The sequence below is a fragment of the Xenopus laevis genome, chromosome 3S, assembly GCF_017654675.1.
Source record: "Xenopus laevis strain J_2021 chromosome 3S, Xenopus_laevis_v10.1, whole genome shotgun sequence".
NCBI classification, from domain to species: Eukaryota; Metazoa; Chordata; class Amphibia; order Anura; family Pipidae; genus Xenopus; species Xenopus laevis.
Window position 1 is genome coordinate 4,295,788 of NC_054376.1, and position 18,675 is coordinate 4,314,462.

The following is an 18,675-nucleotide window of genomic DNA, read 5'->3' on the forward strand; positions in this document are numbered from 1 at the left end:
TATAAAATCTGATGGAAGAAGTAAATGCAGAAGCACCAAGCTCCTCAAATTTAGACCCATGTACTGAAATGTGGTGTACACGGGCGAGTATCTAACCCTAAATTTAGTGCTAGCATGAGTGTAAATCCAGCCAGAATAATCAGTGCAATTACTTGCTCTGTGCCCCTGTGATCACTCGGCTGAGATTTTATATAGGACATGTAAGCTGTATATATATATATATATATATATATATATATATACGAGGCCTCAGAAAATCTCACCATCTGGAGCTGATGCTACACTGAGAGCCTGCGATCCACTTATCTGAACCATGTGCTCTGCAATAACAGTAGGAGCTCTGAGTCAGAATATCAATGGAGCATTTGGGGTCATGATTAAATCTCAGTGCTTCCATGATCTTCCTTATGTGTTGTCTTTTATTAAAAATGCACAGCGCTCTGTTAAATTACAGCTGTTAGCGGATGCTGGGAGTTGTAGTGCTATAGGTCAATGCCCTAGTTTTGTATAAGCAGCTGACACTATAAAAAGTCCCCATTGAAACTACTGCTTTATCACATAGTTACTTATTTAGTTTGTTGTCGGAAAAAAAAGCAAATGTCCATCAAGCTCAGCCCCCGTGTACCCCCCCATTATCTGATAATAGCCCTGGAGTTTTATTCTCTGTGCCACCAGTTAATGGGTTTACCCACATAATACAAAAGCTTCTATGGACAGAAATAAACATCTATGCCGAAAGGCTCAATGTTACTCCCTCCCAGCTTGTTCCTCCCTCTTGATATGCCTCCGGCACTGAAATATAAATAACTGGATAAGGGCTGTCACTGTACCATTAATATTATATGTACTATGCGCTGTGTGATAAATGGAAAGTGTTTTATGTCCTCAGTGCAAATACTGTGTGTGGCAGTGTTATTTATTCATGTGATTGGTTACAACCAGCCACCCAGCGCTCTTCTCCAGGAATGTCTCTAAAATGGAAACATAACTATTCTATATAAACATACAGTTCTGTTACCATATCTCTTATCACACATGTGTAATACTCATGTGTAACAACCCTTCAGTGACTTTTAATATCTTTAGCATTTACAGTAGGGGGTACATTATCCCTTATAATACATGAGTGATACTCAGAGTTCCCTGTATAACTCAGCCTGCTGACTTGTGTCTTTATATGGTCACAGAACAACCCCTCAGTGACTTCTAATATCCTTATCATTTACAGTAGGGGGTACATTATCCCTTATAATACATGAGTGATACTCAGAGTTCCCTGTATAACTCAGCCTGCAGCCTTGTGCCTTTATATGGTCACAGAACAACCCCTCAGTGACTTCTAATATCCTTATAATTTACAGTAGGGGGTACATTATACCTTATAATACATGAGTGATACTCAGAGTTCCCTGTATAACTCAGCCTGCAGCCTTGTGCCTTTATATGGTCACAGAACAACCCCTCAGTGACTTCTAATATCCTTATCATTTACAGTAGGGGGTACAATATCCCTTATAATACATGAGTGATACTCAGGGTTCCCTGTATAACTCAGCCTGCAGCCTTGTGCCTTTATATGGTCACAGAACAACCCCTCAGTGATTTCTAATATCCTTATCATTTACAGTAGGGGGTACATTATCCCTTATAATACATGAGTGAAACTCAGATTTCCCTGTATAACTCAGCCTGCAGCCTTGTGCCTTTATATGGTCACAGAACAACCCCTCAGTGGCTTCTAATATCCTTATCATTTACAGTAGGGGGTGGATTATCCCTTATAATACATGAGTGATACTCAGAGTTCCCTGTATAACTCAGCCTGCAGCCTTGTGTCTTTATATGGTCACAGAACCCCTCAATGACTTTTAAGATCCTTATCATTAACAGAAGGGAATACTACTGTACTTCTTAAGAGCAGATCAGCAATCTTGGCTTTAAATTTTCCAGCTGTTATTAAAATATAACTCTTGACTTGCACCCTCTATTAGACATAATGGTCACAGCTGACTCATGGGAGTCTTAACTGAATGCCCAGCTCTTCATTAGCTAGAACCAAGCTCGATTATAGATATTGGTATTGACACCGGAGAACTTCTGGGGAAGGTCCATTAGTTAATGTTATAGGGAAAGGTATCCAGTATCAAAGGAACATTCCAATCATTCCCAGTTGGGAACATGTCACTTATATTATTAGTCATTTAAGACTCTAACCTGTTTCCAAGCACTACATTTATCCAGGAGAGGACTTATTTAATAAATGAAGTGCCTGCATCCCAGCATGCCTTGGGCTGGTGTAATTGGAGCCAAGGGTAGCGGGTCCTTTCAGGAGATGTGTACCCATAATGCAAAGTAAGTATTGGGCAGGTAGTTAAATGTGGGTGGGGTGTACGTTAAATGTCTTGAAGGTCTGGTAGAGCATTTGCCCTACTTTCTTTGTGACATCACTTACATGTCACCTCTAAATATTGGGAGGGGGTGCAGGTAGGAGCAAGGGAAGACCCTGAAACTGCACCCAAATATTAAAGGATAGGTACACCTTTAAAATAAGTGAATGAAAAATTTTAAGCACTTTTGCAATTTACACTTATTATTTATTTTCTTTTTATTCAGAGATATTAAGGGATACATATGCTGTTAAAATGAATGAAGTTTGTTCCCACAGCTCCACCTGCTGGTCAGTTTCTGATCAGTCTGACCACCAAGTAGTCAGGGAAGTTGTCAGGAGAAAGAAAGAGGCTGCTCTGGTGTTCTTCTGCTGATTTGAGAAAGGTTTCTAATTGTTTTCCTAAGCAGAAGAACATCAGAGCAGCCTCTTTCTTTCTCTTGACAACTTCCTTGACTACTTGCTGGTCAGACTGGTCAGAAACTGACCAGCAGGTGGTGCTGTCGGAACAAAATTCATTCATATTAACAGCACATGTATCCCTTAATATCTTGGAATAAAAAGAAAATAAATAGTGAATGTAAATGACAAAAAAGCAAAGATTAGTGCATCTCATCAATTCTACATTCAATTATTTTAAAGGTTTACTTATCCTTTAAGGAGGCTTGTCATAAGAGGAGACTGGGCGCGGGTTCCATTATCTCCTGGTAGTTACAGTAGGAACATTTCTGTTTGGAAAACAAAGATATAAGTGGCTGAGCAACAATAGTCCTCTGTAGAGCACTTAGAGCAAATTTAACATTTATGTTCCCTTTAATCTGCCTAAACTGAGCTACGATCTATAAAAGCCGATCGCTATCTCTTATTAGAAACAGTAGGTAAAGATAATTAGTGTTTCTCAGATTGGCAGCCGTGTCCCTCCAGTTTGGGGAGTGTATTCATTGCAAGCGTGAGCAGGAAAATCATCTTGTCTGCAGGATAATTGGATTCGGGCCCCATTACAGGCTTCAGCAAACAGTGCAAAGCAAAGAGCAGATGCGTGTGAGGAGAGATGGCAGTTTGAGTGGGCGTGTGACAGAGGAACCAGAGCATTGTCAGTCACAAGCTACACACAGGGACGTCTCCCTGGTAATGAGTTGTGGGATAAAAGGAGGAAACATTTATCTATGGAGTATAGTTGTCCAGCGTGTGGCCCATTAGCCTTCAGCTGTTAGAGGGTGATGGGAAAGCTGCAACTTATAAAGGACGGCAGGTTGGGCAATATTGTCCTATTGCTGCCATCTTGTCCTACTGCCACCAGTGTGGCCTAATTCTCCAATCTTCCCCTGTGGTTACTGTCTTTTCCTACAGTTACCATCATGCCCTAAAAATACTATATTGCACTATTGTCACCATCTTGTCCTACTGCAGCGAGCCTTTAACCTCTGGGTCTGGACCGAAACTTGGGTCCCTCATGCTCTTTTTGCTTTCATCTTGCTATAAGTCACCACCTTGTTCTGCTCTGTCCATCTTCTCCTACTCTCACAATTTTGTCCTACTCTCACAATCTTATCCTACTGTCTCCATCTTCTCTTATTTTCTCCATCTTCTCTTACTCTCACCATCTTGTCCTGCTGTCTCCATCTACTCTTACTCTCACACCTTGTCCTGCTGTCTCTATCTTCTCATTTTCTTTTACTCTCACCATCTTCTCCTTCTCTCACCACCTTGTCCTGCTGTCTACTTCTTCTCCTACTCTCACCATCTTGTGCTGCTGTCTCCATCTTCTCCTACACTCACCATCTTCTCCTTACTCACTATTTGTTTCCTACTGTTTACATTTGCCCTACGGTCAGCATCTTGTCCTACCGTTCCTCTCTTGCATTATATTGTCCAACTTGACCTTCTGCTACATTTTACCCTGCAATCACTCACTCCGTCTTGCTCTATGGTCACTATCTTGCCCTACTTCCCACATCTTGTCCTACTGACCCCATCTTGCTGCTATTTGAACCCTGCTGTCACTTCTTGCTCTACTATGCTGACAATCCTACCTACCTAAGGTCCCTGCCTGGACCCCACCAGACATCTTTGCCAGTAAAAGTATTGACAGATTGCATTGAGGGAATCAGAATGATATTTTTACTGAGAATCCAAAAAGAGAGAGTTTTCTCAGCTGCTTCCAACATGCCAAAACCTTGTGAGAATGAATCATGTATCTAAGCCTCAGTGCACATGCGTTTCTTTCTAGCATTCAGATGAGAAACTCTGACAGAACAAAGATAAAAACAACCCTTGTGAGATCTGTATTTTCATTTACTGAGGGAAATTATATGCTGTTCCTTCCTTTTCAGTTTTTTTCCTTTGGAAAGGGTAATGGTTGAATACTTAAGTAATTTCTAGGTGTGGGAAATATTCATTCTGTCCCCCAAGGGCTTTGGGTTATTCACAGCTTTGGTCCCCCAAGCACAAGGCCGTCACAGTGGTGCCTCCAAGGGATTCCTCTCCATCCCTGAATTTATATACTTGATTGGGTGGATGAGGCCTCTGGTTATAACCATCTTGCAGTCCATGGTTGAGCCTCAGATGGCTACACATGGCTGATGAAGCTACATATAGGAGCTAGCCTTTACTCTATGTAGTACTTATTCACAGAGTCCTCTAAGCTAACTTTTATTGAGGTGTACCTATTTCCTTAGAGTACCCTCTTATTTTACATTGATCTCCTTTGTCCTAAAAGCTCAGATATGGCTGCTCCCCATTTTCTATCACCTAGGAGAACCCACCCAACACCTTGAGCTAATATGGACATTCCCACATCCACAGGGCATGCATATATAACAGCTCCTACCCATATGGATAAATACATTGGTTGGTTTGAACATAATGCTGAGCTCTCGGCAGCAATTAGGAATTCTCCCCAAATGTCACAATAACTGACTATTCAGTTTTCCACTTCTATATCTTCCCAAGAATTATAATATAGGGAGACGCAGTGGGTTCATGATTCTTGCGTTTCGCTTCCCATTGCTGTTCCCTGGGCAAAAGTCCATCACCCCTAATAAATAAAACACTTGTTAATAGTGATCCGGTTTTTATCTACGGTACTCCATCCTATACTACATTTTTTTTTTTGCTACTGATTGGATAGGGCTGCCGTATTCAGCTGCTCAAATTGTGCTGCTCCTTTAAAAGGATCTTCTCATTTCCTCTGTAATCTCGATCATTGATTCTTGTCCATGGCCGGAGTAAATTCCATTTGTGCTTCGGTAAATACGTGTTAGATATCTCCTGTGATTTCTCATCTCTGTCCCAGCATCATATGTAAATACAATGTTCTCTTGGGGATCCTGCTGGATTTACCTGTCATTTGGGCCTTCTACCTGCATTCAGAGCCTTCAGGGTTAACCTGTGTCTCCTCCCATCCCCTCGAGGTTTAATTTATAATCCCATCTATTAAGTTCTGTCCCTTCTCATGTCATGTCCAACAGTCTGAGACAATTACCTTCCTATTGATCCACTGTCTCTCCAAACCTGTATCCACAGGTTTGGAGAGATGAATTTCATCTGCAGCCCACGGGTCCCCCAGCTCAGGAATGATGGAGACACGGTATTTATTATGTGCCCAGAACATTCCTTCTCTTAATTTATACATATGGGAGATGCCATAGACAGTACAGTAGGAAGAGGTGCCCAGAACCTACCCCCACCCCAAGTGTCATTAGTTACCATTATTATTAATTGGACAATAACTCAATACAATGGAAACAAATGTCCGGAGAAGATTAAAGCCCAAGTCAAATTGGGCACCTGGGGTTAAACTGACTTCTCCCTGATCCCAAACAATCAGACTTATTCCCGGATCAATAACCCTGAAGACGTTCAGATTAGGAAAAACATGTCGGATAAACTGATAGATTCATCTCCCGTGTTACCGGGGGGAAAGGGATAGTGACGCTTAGTGATGGGCGAATCTGTCCCGTTTCGCTGAAAAATTAGCGGAACGCCTAGAAGTCAATTATTTATTATTTTATTGCCTACCTCTGCAGTACTTCTTTTTCCCCATGTCTGTGTTATTATTATTATTATTATTATTATTATTATTATGAATGTCCAAAACAGTACCACGTAGTCAAGGCGCTGCCAAAATACTAAATCTTTTCTATACATTTCTTCCTTTGTACATTTAGTTCCCTCATTTGGGTATGGGATCCGTTATCTGGAAACCCCGTTATCCAGAAAGATCCGAATTACGGAAAGGCCATCTCCCATAGACTCCACTTTATCCAAATAATCCAAATATTCTCTGTAATAATAAAACAGTACCTTATACTTGATCCCAACTAAGATATAATTAATCCTTATTGGAGGCAGAACCAGCCTATTGGGTTTAATTCATGTTTAAATGGTTTTCTAGTAGACTTAAGGTATAATGGTCCAAATTAAAGAAAGATCCGATATCCAGAAGACCCCCGTTCCCGAGCATTCTGGATAACAGGCCTCATACCTGTACCTTGTACTTGATCCCAAATAAGATATAATTAATCCTTATTGGGAGAAGAACCAGCCTATTGGCTTTATTTATTGTTTTATATGATTTTCCAGTAATATATATTAACAATATATTAAAATTTGTTAGTATACCACGAAAAAAAACCCCACAAAGACAAATTAAACTTTAAAATTGCACAGCCTTTATTAAGAAATAACTTAAAAGTCTACTAGAAAATCATTAAATAAACCCAATAGGCTGGTTCTGCTTCCAGGGACCTGGGGTCTTCTGGACAACAGATCTTTCCTTATTTGGATCTTCATACCTTAAAGGACCAGTAACATTAAAAAAATTTAAAAAAAATGTGTTAGTATACCACGACAAATTAAACTTTAAAATTGCATAGCCTTTATTAAGAAATAACTTACCAAAACTCCACTTGCGCTCCTCTTCAGAAAAGGCGATGATCCATCGTGCAGCACTCGATTTCTCCTCCCTGGCTATCTCCTATAAGGAAGGCAGGGAGGAGAAATCGAGTGCCGCACGATGGATCACCTTTTCTGAAGAGGAGCACATACAGCATTTCGGTAAGTTATTTTGTTTGTGGGAAAAAATCTGAAAAAAAATCGGGAAAATTTCCAGACTTTTCATTCGATTTTCGCAATTTTTTTGGATTTTTCACCCAAAAACTCAGAATTTTGCCCGAAAACTCAGAAAACTTCCAGGTATTGCCAAAAACCCAGTGCACATCAAAAAAATCATTGGGACTTCTCCCATTGACTTATATGCGACATCGTATGGTCGGCGATGCCGGATTTTTCAGACTTTTCCATCCTTGGGGTTTAATAAATTCCGAAAAATTCGTAATTTACGATCAGATTTTATTTTAAAAAATCAAGATTTTTTAGTGATTTCTGCATTCAGAGTTTAGTAATTTAGTCTTAATAAAGCCAATTATAACTATTTTCTATTTGTAGTAGCTGCTTCTAGTAGCTCTGTGTGGCAGCTGGGCATTCCAAATGGCTATAATGAGTTGATTATTACTAGGCTCTAGGCTCAAATTACAGAAAAAGCTTATCTTTAAAGGAGACGAAAAGCTACCAAAGCAGTTAATTGCCAATAGATTTGCCACAATAGTGCAAGCTATATATAACACTATATGTATTCCATAGAATGCTTTACCATAACTGAGTAACAGCTCTAGAAGCTCTCTGTTTGTTTAGGATAGCAGCTGCCATATAAGCTTGGTGTGACATCACTTCCTGCCTGAGTCTCTCCCTGCTCACTCATATCTCTGAGCTCAGATTACAGCAGGGAGGAGAGAGGAGCAAACTGAGCATGCTCAAGCCCTAGCCCTGGAGGTTTAAGATGAAAACAGGAAGTCTGATACAGAAGCCCATGAGTACACAATAGAAGGAAAGAAATGTGCTGTTTCTTTTGACAGTGGACTCAGAGCAGCATTACTTTAAGGGTGTATAATGGTGTATTTATATAGAACTTGTGTGATTGAGGACTTGGCAAATAAACCACTGGGGTTGTGTTCTAAAAGGAGCTTTCTATGGCTCTTATTACCTATAGCAACCAATCAGCAGGTAGCATTTACTGGTTACCTGTTTAAAAGCAAACACCTCATTAGATGCTATGGGTTTCCGCAAGTTTCACATCTTTTTGTGGTAAATAACTACAGGAATATTTGTATAACTGATTCTCTTTCTTTCCCATTGTAATGAGTGTTCCCCTTTAATCTTATCTCTGCACTTAAAGTGGAACTTGAAGGGGGCAGTGAAGCAAATCCATGATTTAATCCAAGAGCAGAGTAATGAACAAACCCAAGATGGTGATTAAACCACAGAAAGCCCAAAATGCTGGAGATCTATTATCTCCCTCATCTAGTTCCTCTCATACAGCCAAATTCCCTTGTAATGACCCTCAGGAAGATGTATGAGTTAAGTTGTGGGCCAATAACTCTGACCCCTGGTAGCCTCTTTCCTTTGTTCTTCATCAAGACTTGTGGTTCCGGCTTATTAGTCACCCACCCCAGTTGTGTTTGTGCTCTTAAGGGCAGAGACAGGCGAGTAGATTTGGGGAGATTAGTTACCCGGCGACAAATCGCCTCTTCTTCTGGGGACTAGTCTCCCCGAACTGCCTCCCCATTGGCTAGAATCTAAATCGCCGGCAGGATGTCACTCGGAGCGCTTTGTTTCCGGAAGTTTTCTTCTTAAGGGCAGAGACACAAGCGCTCAGATTCAGAGAAATTAGTCGGCCATCGACGAATCTCCTCTTCTTTGGAGCTACTAATCTCCCCAAACTGCTAGAATGTAAATCGCCGGCGGGATGGGAATTGGTGTGCTTAGTTTTCCGAAGTCTCCAAAGGTTGCCTCACAAGGAAACTTCGGGCGACTCCAAACGCTCCAAGTGCCATCCTAGTGACGATTCTAGCCGGAGGGAGTAAGGAATAAGCCTTAAACCATAAACATGGAATTCTCATCCACTTATTTTTATCATTATATCATTTGTGTAAAATTTTATAATTGGGTTTGCTTCAACTTTAAGAATTGTTCTTGCCTTGTTAAAGGATAACTAATGTGACCTGCATTTTCTGTATCTACAGATAAGACATTGAGCTTCTGATCTTCTGGGGAGGCTGATAAGAGATCATTAACTCCTGCTTGATAAGCCATCGTATTTCAGTCCCAGAATCCCCCCCATCCGGAAAAGCAAAGCCATGAATTTCCTACGCAGACGCCTTTCAGACAGTAGCTTTGTGGCCAACCTACCCAATGGGTATATGATGGACCTTCAGAGGCCAGATAACTCCACAAGCTCCCCAGTCTCACCAGCCATGGATAGGAAGCAACAGCCTCCACCTCCCCCAGCTTCTGCCTCCACAGGGGGAACCAGCCTCTTCAGCTCCATCACCAACGCAGTGAAGCAGACCACACAAGCAGCTGCGGGGCTAGTGGAACCAACTGGGGCACCAGCAGCACCACCAGTAGTGTTGAAGCCCAAGGTTCTCCTGGTTATCGATGATCCTCATACAGACTGGTAAGGAAATGTAGACTTTGCCCTTCCTCTAATTTGATTTACATGATGTACCAGGCAGGAGAAGACAATTTGTCTCTAAGGGCCCCAGCCAAATCATGTGACCTGACATTCCTGCAGTGTCCTTTATCCTTACAGTGACTCAGTGGTCCATGACCTAAATTAGGAGGTTGACCATAGCCCATAGCATCGATCTGGAACCAAGAACAGCAGTTGCAGTTCATAGACCAGAAGAAGATCAACATGATCCAAACATGAAGTCAAGAGGAACATTTAATGGACACAGTGGGTGGAGCAGATTATGACTTAATTTTTTTTCTCTTGGCCATGAGTCCAAAAATTGTGTATTGGGTTGCTCCTGAAGTTTATGTCCATAGTATTGTTTTTATAAACCTCTAAGCTCACACTGATTAAGACCGGGACCTTCAGACTATCTGGTCACAGTACTGATTGTTGTTGCTACTTGGGTCAGCACAGTCTATAGTAAGGGTATAAACTCAGTGTCTGTAGAGCTTTAACATAGAGGGATGTCACAATAAGGTTTAGCCTTTAGCACCTCTTTGCCAGCCTTAGCCCAGCAGCTTTCATTCAGATGCAATATGATAAAGCGACAAAGGCTGCATTAATAAACACTTCAGCAAGATGGCAGTGTTGTGCTGCATTAGGCTGAAGCAATATTAAGCAATGACGCTTTTACGTTTTCTCTGCTAACAGAAAGCTACACCTAGAGATCAAACGTTATCAACACATTTGTCACTTGGTGATGGCTGCAACCATAATATCATTTGCACCTTTTTTTCTCATACTTATGTAACTCATATATTTTATACCTTCTATTAAACCCTGGATGATGATAATGATGATAGATGGTGGGTACATCTTAAAAAAAATATTGCGAATTAAAGGCAGTCTGCTTTCCCATGATTAATTACCAGCAACAATCGTTGAGGTTAGTTTACAATGCATCCAAACTTTGGTTAGACCCCCCAGCAGATTCGTTATTCTGGTTGCAGGACTGCTTTCCTGTTCTACTTCCTGGTTGTGGATTGGGCTCCACCCCCTGCAGGACATAAGACAGGAAAGGCTTCCCGCTATCTTGAGTGCTGTCGTTTTGCCCCTAATGGTAACACATGGTATTGCAGCTCAATATGATAAGTAATAGGTCAAAAACTTCAATTTTTTCATATAATTTTAAAGCTTTCCTTAAAACTGACCTGGGCTCTCAAAATTAGGCTTCCCACGCTTAATTATAGATGCTCTGCATTAGCCATATTTTTGGTATTAAACGTCAGAAGACTATTGTGCGAGTATACATTTACTGATATAACACCGTAACCAAACACAGCGGCTGTAGTGGTGAATGAGCCCTAATAAAATGCTGGGACTTGCTACAACACTACTGTACAAAATTGATGTCCCCTTTAAAGGATAAGCAAACCTTTTAGATAAGTGAATGTAAAATTGATGAGAGTGTTATTGTAAATACTATTTACCATCTACATTCATTATTTATTTTCTTTTTATTCCAAGATATTAAGGGATACATGTGCTGTTAATATGAATGAATTTTGTTCCAACAGCGCCACCTGCTGGTCAGTTTCTGACCAGTCTGACCACCAAGTAGTCAAGGAAGTTAGAAACTTTTCTCAAATCTTTCCTAAGGGCAGAGACAGACAAGAAGATTCGGGGAGATCTAAATCGCCAGCAGGATGACACTCGGAGTGCTTCGTTTTCCGAAGTCGCCCGAAGTGACAACTTCGGACAACTTTAGAAAACGAAGCGCTCCGAGTGCCATCCTGCCGGCAATTTAGATTCTAGCCGGCGGGGAGGCAGTTCGGGGAGATTAGTCGCCCCAAGAAAATTCGATTTGTCACCAAACGACTAATCTCCCCGAATCTTATCGTCTGTCTCTGCCATTAGGAAAGATTTGAGAAAGGTTTCTAACTTCCTTGACTACTTGGTGGTCAGACTGGTCAGAAACTGACCAGCAGGTGGCGCTGTTGGAACAAAATTCATTCATATTAACAGCACATGTATCCCTTAATATCTTGGAATAAAAAGAAAACAAAAATAATGAATGCAAATGACAAATGTTCTTAAAATAGCCCTCTAGTCAATTTTACATTCACTTATTTGAAAGGTTTACTTATCCTTTAAAAAAAAAAAGTGCCTGCACCCAATGTTTTCCACATGGCACCTTGGGTACAGCTTGTTCTTGGCCTGAGTATTGAGTATTTTGAAGATGAGAATGAAATGTACTGGAAGTGTCAGGTTTGATCCCATTAAAATTAACCAAAGGGGCACATGTGGTTTCTCCAGCACCTCAAATCTTCTGGCGGAGACACCACCCCGTGCGCCAAAGCCCTACCATTAACTTCCTCCTGCTCAGTAAACAAACTACTACAAAGCGCTGGACCTCTAAGTGGCGGTTTTTCCACTGGAAGGAAAACTTTGCTAGTGTTACCACGTATGATAATAACACATATATGGTTGGTAGGTGCAGTAACCCCTAGCAACAAGGATGATTGCTTTTAAACAGGTGAACGGAAAATGCTTCCTTCTTATATAAACCCCAGTGAGTATAATTCTTGTTGAGTAATGTATAAGGCTCACATTTTTCTACAGGTCCAGTAACCCATAGCTGTAAATAAGCTGCTAGTATTTACTGGTTCCCTATCATTGTCAAACAAACATCCGATTGGTTGCTATGGGTTACTAGACCACAACATTACCTGCTTGGTGTGTAACTGATTTTTCCTACATTTCTTTCTGCCTGTAACTGCTGTTGTCCCGGGATCTAATATGTGAAACCCCAAAGCAGTTACCCCCCTGTTTTGAAGTCACAAAAGGCAGTTCTTCTGCTAAAGACACATCTCAGTGTCCTCAGGGGCTGTGACTGTCAGTAGTCAGAACATGACAGTGTCTCTTCTTCTGTCACATAAATGTACTGTGTGAGGCTGCTGTGCCCAGTGTCTCCCATATGAACAGAGGAGTGAGCTGCAAACATTCTTTATCTCTCGCCCACTGTCTCCCTGGCAGTCAGTTTCCCGGCCATTATGTGGATACAATGAACTCAAACAGGATGATCTCCCAGTAATGTAGTCTGGGTGCAAAGAATCTCTCTCTGTGGGTGGTACGTTATTGTCCAGAACAGGGACCACTATTTATATAAGTCCACTAACCCTGCAGCTGCCCAATCTCTCCTACTATACCTGCTATCAGTCACACTGAGACTATTATCCACTGTTACTATAGGCACCATCTCTCCCTACTATACCTGCTATCCCACAGTCACAGTCCCTTCCCAGAGACTATTATCCACTGTTACTATAGGCACCATCTCTCCCTACTATACCTGCTATCCCACAGTCACACTCCCTTCCCAGAGAATATTATCCACTGTTACTATAGACACATCTCTTCCTACTATACCTGCTATCCCACAGTCACACTCCCTTCCCAGAGACTATTATCCACTGTTACTATAGGCACCATCTCTCCCTACTATACCTGCTATCCCACAGTCACACTCCCTTCCCAGAGACTATTATCCCACTGTTACTATAGGCACCATCTCTCCCTACTATACCTGCTATCCCACAGTCACACTCCCTTCCCAGAGACTATTATCCACTGTTACTATAGGCACCATCTCTCCCTACTATACCTGCTATCCCACAGTCACACTCCCTTCCCAGAGACTATTATCCCACTGTTACTATAGGCACCATCTCTCCCTACTATACCTGCTATCCCACAGTCACACTCCCTTCCCAGAGACTATTATCCACTGTTACTATAGACTCCATCTCTCCCTACTATACCTGCTATCCCACAGTCACACTCCCTTCCCAGAGACTATTATCCACTGTTACTATAGACACCATCTCTCCCTACTATACCTGCTATCCCACAGTCACACTCCCTTCCCAGAGACTATTATCCACTGTTACTATAGGCACCATCTCTCCCTACTATACCTGCTATCCCACAGTCACACTCCCTTCCCAGAGACTATTATCCACTGTTACTATAGGCACCATCTCTCCCTACTATACCTGCTATCCCACAGTCACACTCCCTTCCCAGAGACTATTATCCCACTGTTACTATAGGCACCATCTCTCCCTACTATACCTGCTATCCCACAGTCACACTCCCTTCCCAGAGACTATTATCCACTGTTACTATAGACACATCTCTCCCTACTATACCTGCTATCCCACAGTCACACTCCCTTCCCAGAGACTATTATCCCACTGCTGATCCCTTACAAAATGTTGGCACTGTTACAGTATTCACACAGTGCATAAAAATGATACATAATGGATATGAAATGTGCCTGTGTTGTTTATTTAAAGGTAATGGGGCTCATTTATTCAGACTAGAGGCCCCTCCTGAGTCAGTGAAGTCTTAGAAATGAGACATGATATATTTTTAGTCATAAAAAAACATTTTACTGGTACAATTAACCTATGGCCCATTTACTACAAAGACAAAGAGGAGGGTGTGACGGGGCCTGTTGCACGGGGCGAATGCAATGAAATCCATCTGCCTAATGTCTGTGAGTCAGGAATAACTCAGGGTTCATCAACATCTGAACCACAGAATCTGACAGATCCCAGTTTATTTATTCTGAAATAAAAGGGAAATATTATTGGCATAATAAAGCCTATATTCCTGGCCTCTGGAACGCTGCAATGTATCACTTTCCTGGCACATTGGGAACCTGACAAGGAAACCAGTTTAACATTCTCTCCCCATTTCCTTTCCCCGCAGGGCCAAGTACTTTAGAGAGAAGAAGGTGAACAAGGACTACGAGATTCGGGTGGAGCAGGTAATGGCAGTGATCTCACCCCACAGATGTGCAGCCCAAGTAAAGACCAATACACCCAACCACTCTGTCAATGATCACTTGTTTTTGTCTGAGTGTCATTCAGCCATTGAGAGAGGGTTGGCCATGTTCCAAAAACCCTTGCCTTTCCCTGCTGTTATCTTTGCTTACCCTTTCCAGCCTTGGCCAAATTGGGAAAGAGTTGGAAGAACCACCTGCCATGGCTCTCAACAGTAAAATAGTGTTTTACTATTGGATATAGAGCACATTTTTTAAGTTTAGCATTTTGGGGGATATGTAGATATTCCAAACCTCATGCCATATGGGAGTGTTTGCTGGCCGCTAAAAACAACCTGTCTCCAGGGAACCATAAGTGCACCCCTAGGGGATCACAATTTAACCTGCTAAGAGATCTGCTCTTGACAAGCATTCCACTACTTAGCTGTGACATTGAGACAAAGTAGAACATGATGCCCAAAGAGTTGGCAAGATGCTGTTCCCAACAGAATGAAAATAGGTTCAAAGTAGTCAACCCCCCCCCCCCATATTGGCATCCTCTCAAGTCATTGTACTGGATACAGAAGGAAAAGATGTTAACAGTAGAACAAGATCACAATTGTAGTTTAAACATAGACATTAGGACAAGATAACAAAGCAAGATGGAGACACTAAGACAAGATGCATTGTAGATCAATATAGAGAGAGTCGAATGAGGTGGCAAGATGGAGACAGTAGAACAAGGAGGAAACAGCAGGGAAGGATGGAGACAGTAGAGCAAGTTGGAGGCAGTAGGATAAGATGGAGACAGTAGAACAAGGAAGAAACAGCAGAGTAGGATAGAGACAGTAGATATGTTGGAGACAGTAGGGCAGTATGGAGACAGTAGGACGCGTTGGAGACAGTAGAGCAAGTTGGAGGCAGTAGAACAAGATGGAGACAGTAGAACAAGGAAACACAGCAGAGCAGGATGGAGACAGTAGGACATGATGGAGACAGTGGGACAGAGATGGAGACAGTAGGGCAAGATGGAGACAGTAGGACAAGATGGAGACAGTAGGACAAGATGGAGACAGTAAGGCAAGATGGAAACAGTAGGACAAGAAGGAGACTGTAGGACAAGATGGAGACGGTGCGACAGAGATGGAGACAGTAGGGTAAGATGGAGACAGTAGGACACGTCGGAGACAGTAGAGCAAGTTGGAGGCAGTAGGATAAGATGGAGACAGTAGAACAAGGAAGAAACAGCAGAGTAGGATAGAGACAGTAGATATGTTGGAGACAGTAGGGCAGTATGGAGACAGTAGGACGCGTTGGAGACAGTAGAGCAAGTTGGAGGCAGTAGAACAAGATGGAGACAGTAGAACAAGGAAAAACAGCAGAGCAGGATGGAGACAGTAGGACACGATGGAGACAGTGGGACAGAGATGGAGACAGTAGGGCAAGATGGAGACAGTAGCACAAGATGAAGCCAGTAGGACAAGATAGAGACAGTAAGGCAAGATGGAAACAGTAGGACAAGAAGGAGACTGTAGGACAAGATTGAGACGGTGGGACAGAGATGGAGACAGTAGGGTAAGATGGAGACAGTAGGACACGTTGGAGACAGTAGAGCAAGTTGGAGGCAGTAGGACAAGATCTAGACAGTAGAACAAGGAAAAAACAGCAGAGCAGGATGGAGACATTAGGACACGTTGGAGACAGTAGGACAAGTTGGAGGCAGTAGGGCAAGATGGAGACAATAAACAGAAAATGTGCAGGAGGCGGGACAGATGATGTAAAAGCACGGGTCGTGACATCTGGGGGCAGAACACATGATTTCAGGGGCAGGACTGATCAGTGGTGATCAGTGATTGGCTCACCAGTCTGACCACCAAATAGTCATGGAAGTAATCATGGGAAAGAAAGAGGCTGATATTCTTTTGCATAGGAAAACAGTTAGAAACCTTTCTCACATCTTTCCTAAGCAGAAGAACATCAGCCTCTTTCTTTCTCCTGACAACTTCCTTGACTACTTGGTGGTCAGACTGGTCAGAAACTGACCAGCAGGTGGCGCTGTTGGAACAAAATTCATTAATATGTATCCCTTAATATCTTGGGATAAATAGAAAATAAATAATGAAGGTAAATGACAAAAGTGCTTAGAATAACACTCTCATCAATTCTACATTAACTTATTTTAAAGGTTTACATATCCTTTCACTGGAAAATATCACCTTTTTACCAGCAGCAGTGCAAAAGCAGGTGTTAGATTGAGTTCTCCTTTAACTTTTAATTAGAGCTGTCTCTGATTTCCATGAATTGGTTACCTGACTGCTATGTGAGGTCCGGCGCAAGACTGGGAATGTTTTATTTGTTCCCCCAGAGCGTCTGTAGCCTCATTTCTTGTGGGAGCTGCCATACTGCGGCCTCTACTAAGGTAGAATAAATTACCTTTCATGTGCAACAATTAACCAGCGCTCCCCCTAGTGGCCATATTATAATGACATAAAATTAGACAATCTTCTTCCTTGGATTGGGGACCCCTGACCAAGACAGTCACATAGGAAAGGATAACTATAGCTTTAAGCTATAAACAGCATATCCTGTTTTATACCTTCAGGATTATTCTTAATAATGTCCTGTTAAGATTAGGGATGGGGATTTTAGAGGATTATGGTGTCCCCAACACTATCCCAGGCAGACTCATCCCAGTCCATGATACAATGTGACACTCAGAATCTGGATGGACTTTAATCCGTTTCCCTTGCGCCTGTTTGACTTCACACGGACCTGTCTAGTTTTTCTTCCCTTTCGGAAACGAAGGCTCCTAATTTTGTCTTGGAAACTTGGCAAGCACTGAAATGCCAGAAGGCCGTCTATTAACCCCTTTTTTGGGGAATCTCCAGCAAGAGGGAAAGAGAAACTGAGCACAACTCAGTCTTGAAGCTTCAATTCTCTATTAAAGTCTTCTTTAATCTTTAAGTATTAAGCTTTATACTCTGGGGGGCTGGAGTTAGAAGACGCTCCCTGTATTGGTTACTAGAAGGTACTGGGCCCCTAGGCCGGGCCACCATAACTTAAATGCCTGAATTGCTAAACAGAAGAGTAGTGATGAGAGAGTTAATTTGCCAGCCATGAATTCGCAGCGAATGTAGGAATTTTGCAGCGGAAAAAAAATGCTGCGAAAAAACGCCCATAAGAACAAACACCCATTGACTTTAATGCATTTGGAGAAAAAAGTCACCGTAAGAAAAAACGCCCATTGACTTTAATGTATTTGGAGAAAAAAGTCACATAAGAAAAAACGGCCATCACACAGGCAGATTCAGGGAGATTAGTTGCCCGGCGACAAATCTCTTCTTAGGGGCGACTAATCTCCCCGAACTGCCTTCCCACCGGCTAAAATGTAAATTGCCAGTGGGATGGCACTCGGAGCGATTCGTGTTTGGGCAACTTCTGAAAAGAATCACTCCGAGTGCCATCCCTCCGGTGATTTACATTTTAGCCGGTGGCAGGCCTGGATTTGTGGCGAGGCCACATAGGCCTGGGCTAAAGGCGGCAAAAAATAGGGGCGGCATGCCGCCCAGCCGCATTATGGGGACGTGTGCGTCCCCATTTAATTGCACCGGCGCTTTTTCGCCAGCGTGCTGAGAAGGGAAAGTGTAGGCGGGCGCTAGGACCGCACGTCCGCCTGGTCAGACCGAGTGGCCCAGGAGCGGCCGGCAAACAAATCCAGTGCTTGCTGGTGGGAAGGCAGGGGAGGCAGTTTGGGGGAGATTAGTCACCCCGATGAAGAGAAGATTTGTCGCCGGGCTATTAATCTCCCGAATCTGCCTGTGTGCCCTGACCCTAAAGCATTAGGACAAAAAATCTGCCATAAGAAAAACCGCCCATTGACTTTAATGCATTAGGAGAAAAAAAAGTCACCATAAGAAAAAACGGCCATTGACTTTTGGAGCTAGA

At 42.4% G+C, this 18,675-nt stretch overlaps 1 protein-coding gene across 1 annotated transcript in view; it reads left to right on the plus strand.

Annotated features, from left to right (window-relative positions):
* Window positions 1-18,675, plus strand: part of LOC108712250 (synapsin-3) — a 145,749-nt gene that overhangs the window by 14,233 nt on the left and 112,841 nt on the right. The window contains exons 2-3 of the mRNA XM_041587896.1: window positions 9,469-9,902; window positions 14,679-14,736. Of these exons, the coding sequence (XP_041443830.1) occupies window positions 9,583-9,902; window positions 14,679-14,736 (378 nt within the window). The 5' untranslated portion in view covers window positions 9,469-9,582. The remainder of the gene's footprint in view (window positions 1-9,468; window positions 9,903-14,678; window positions 14,737-18,675) is intronic.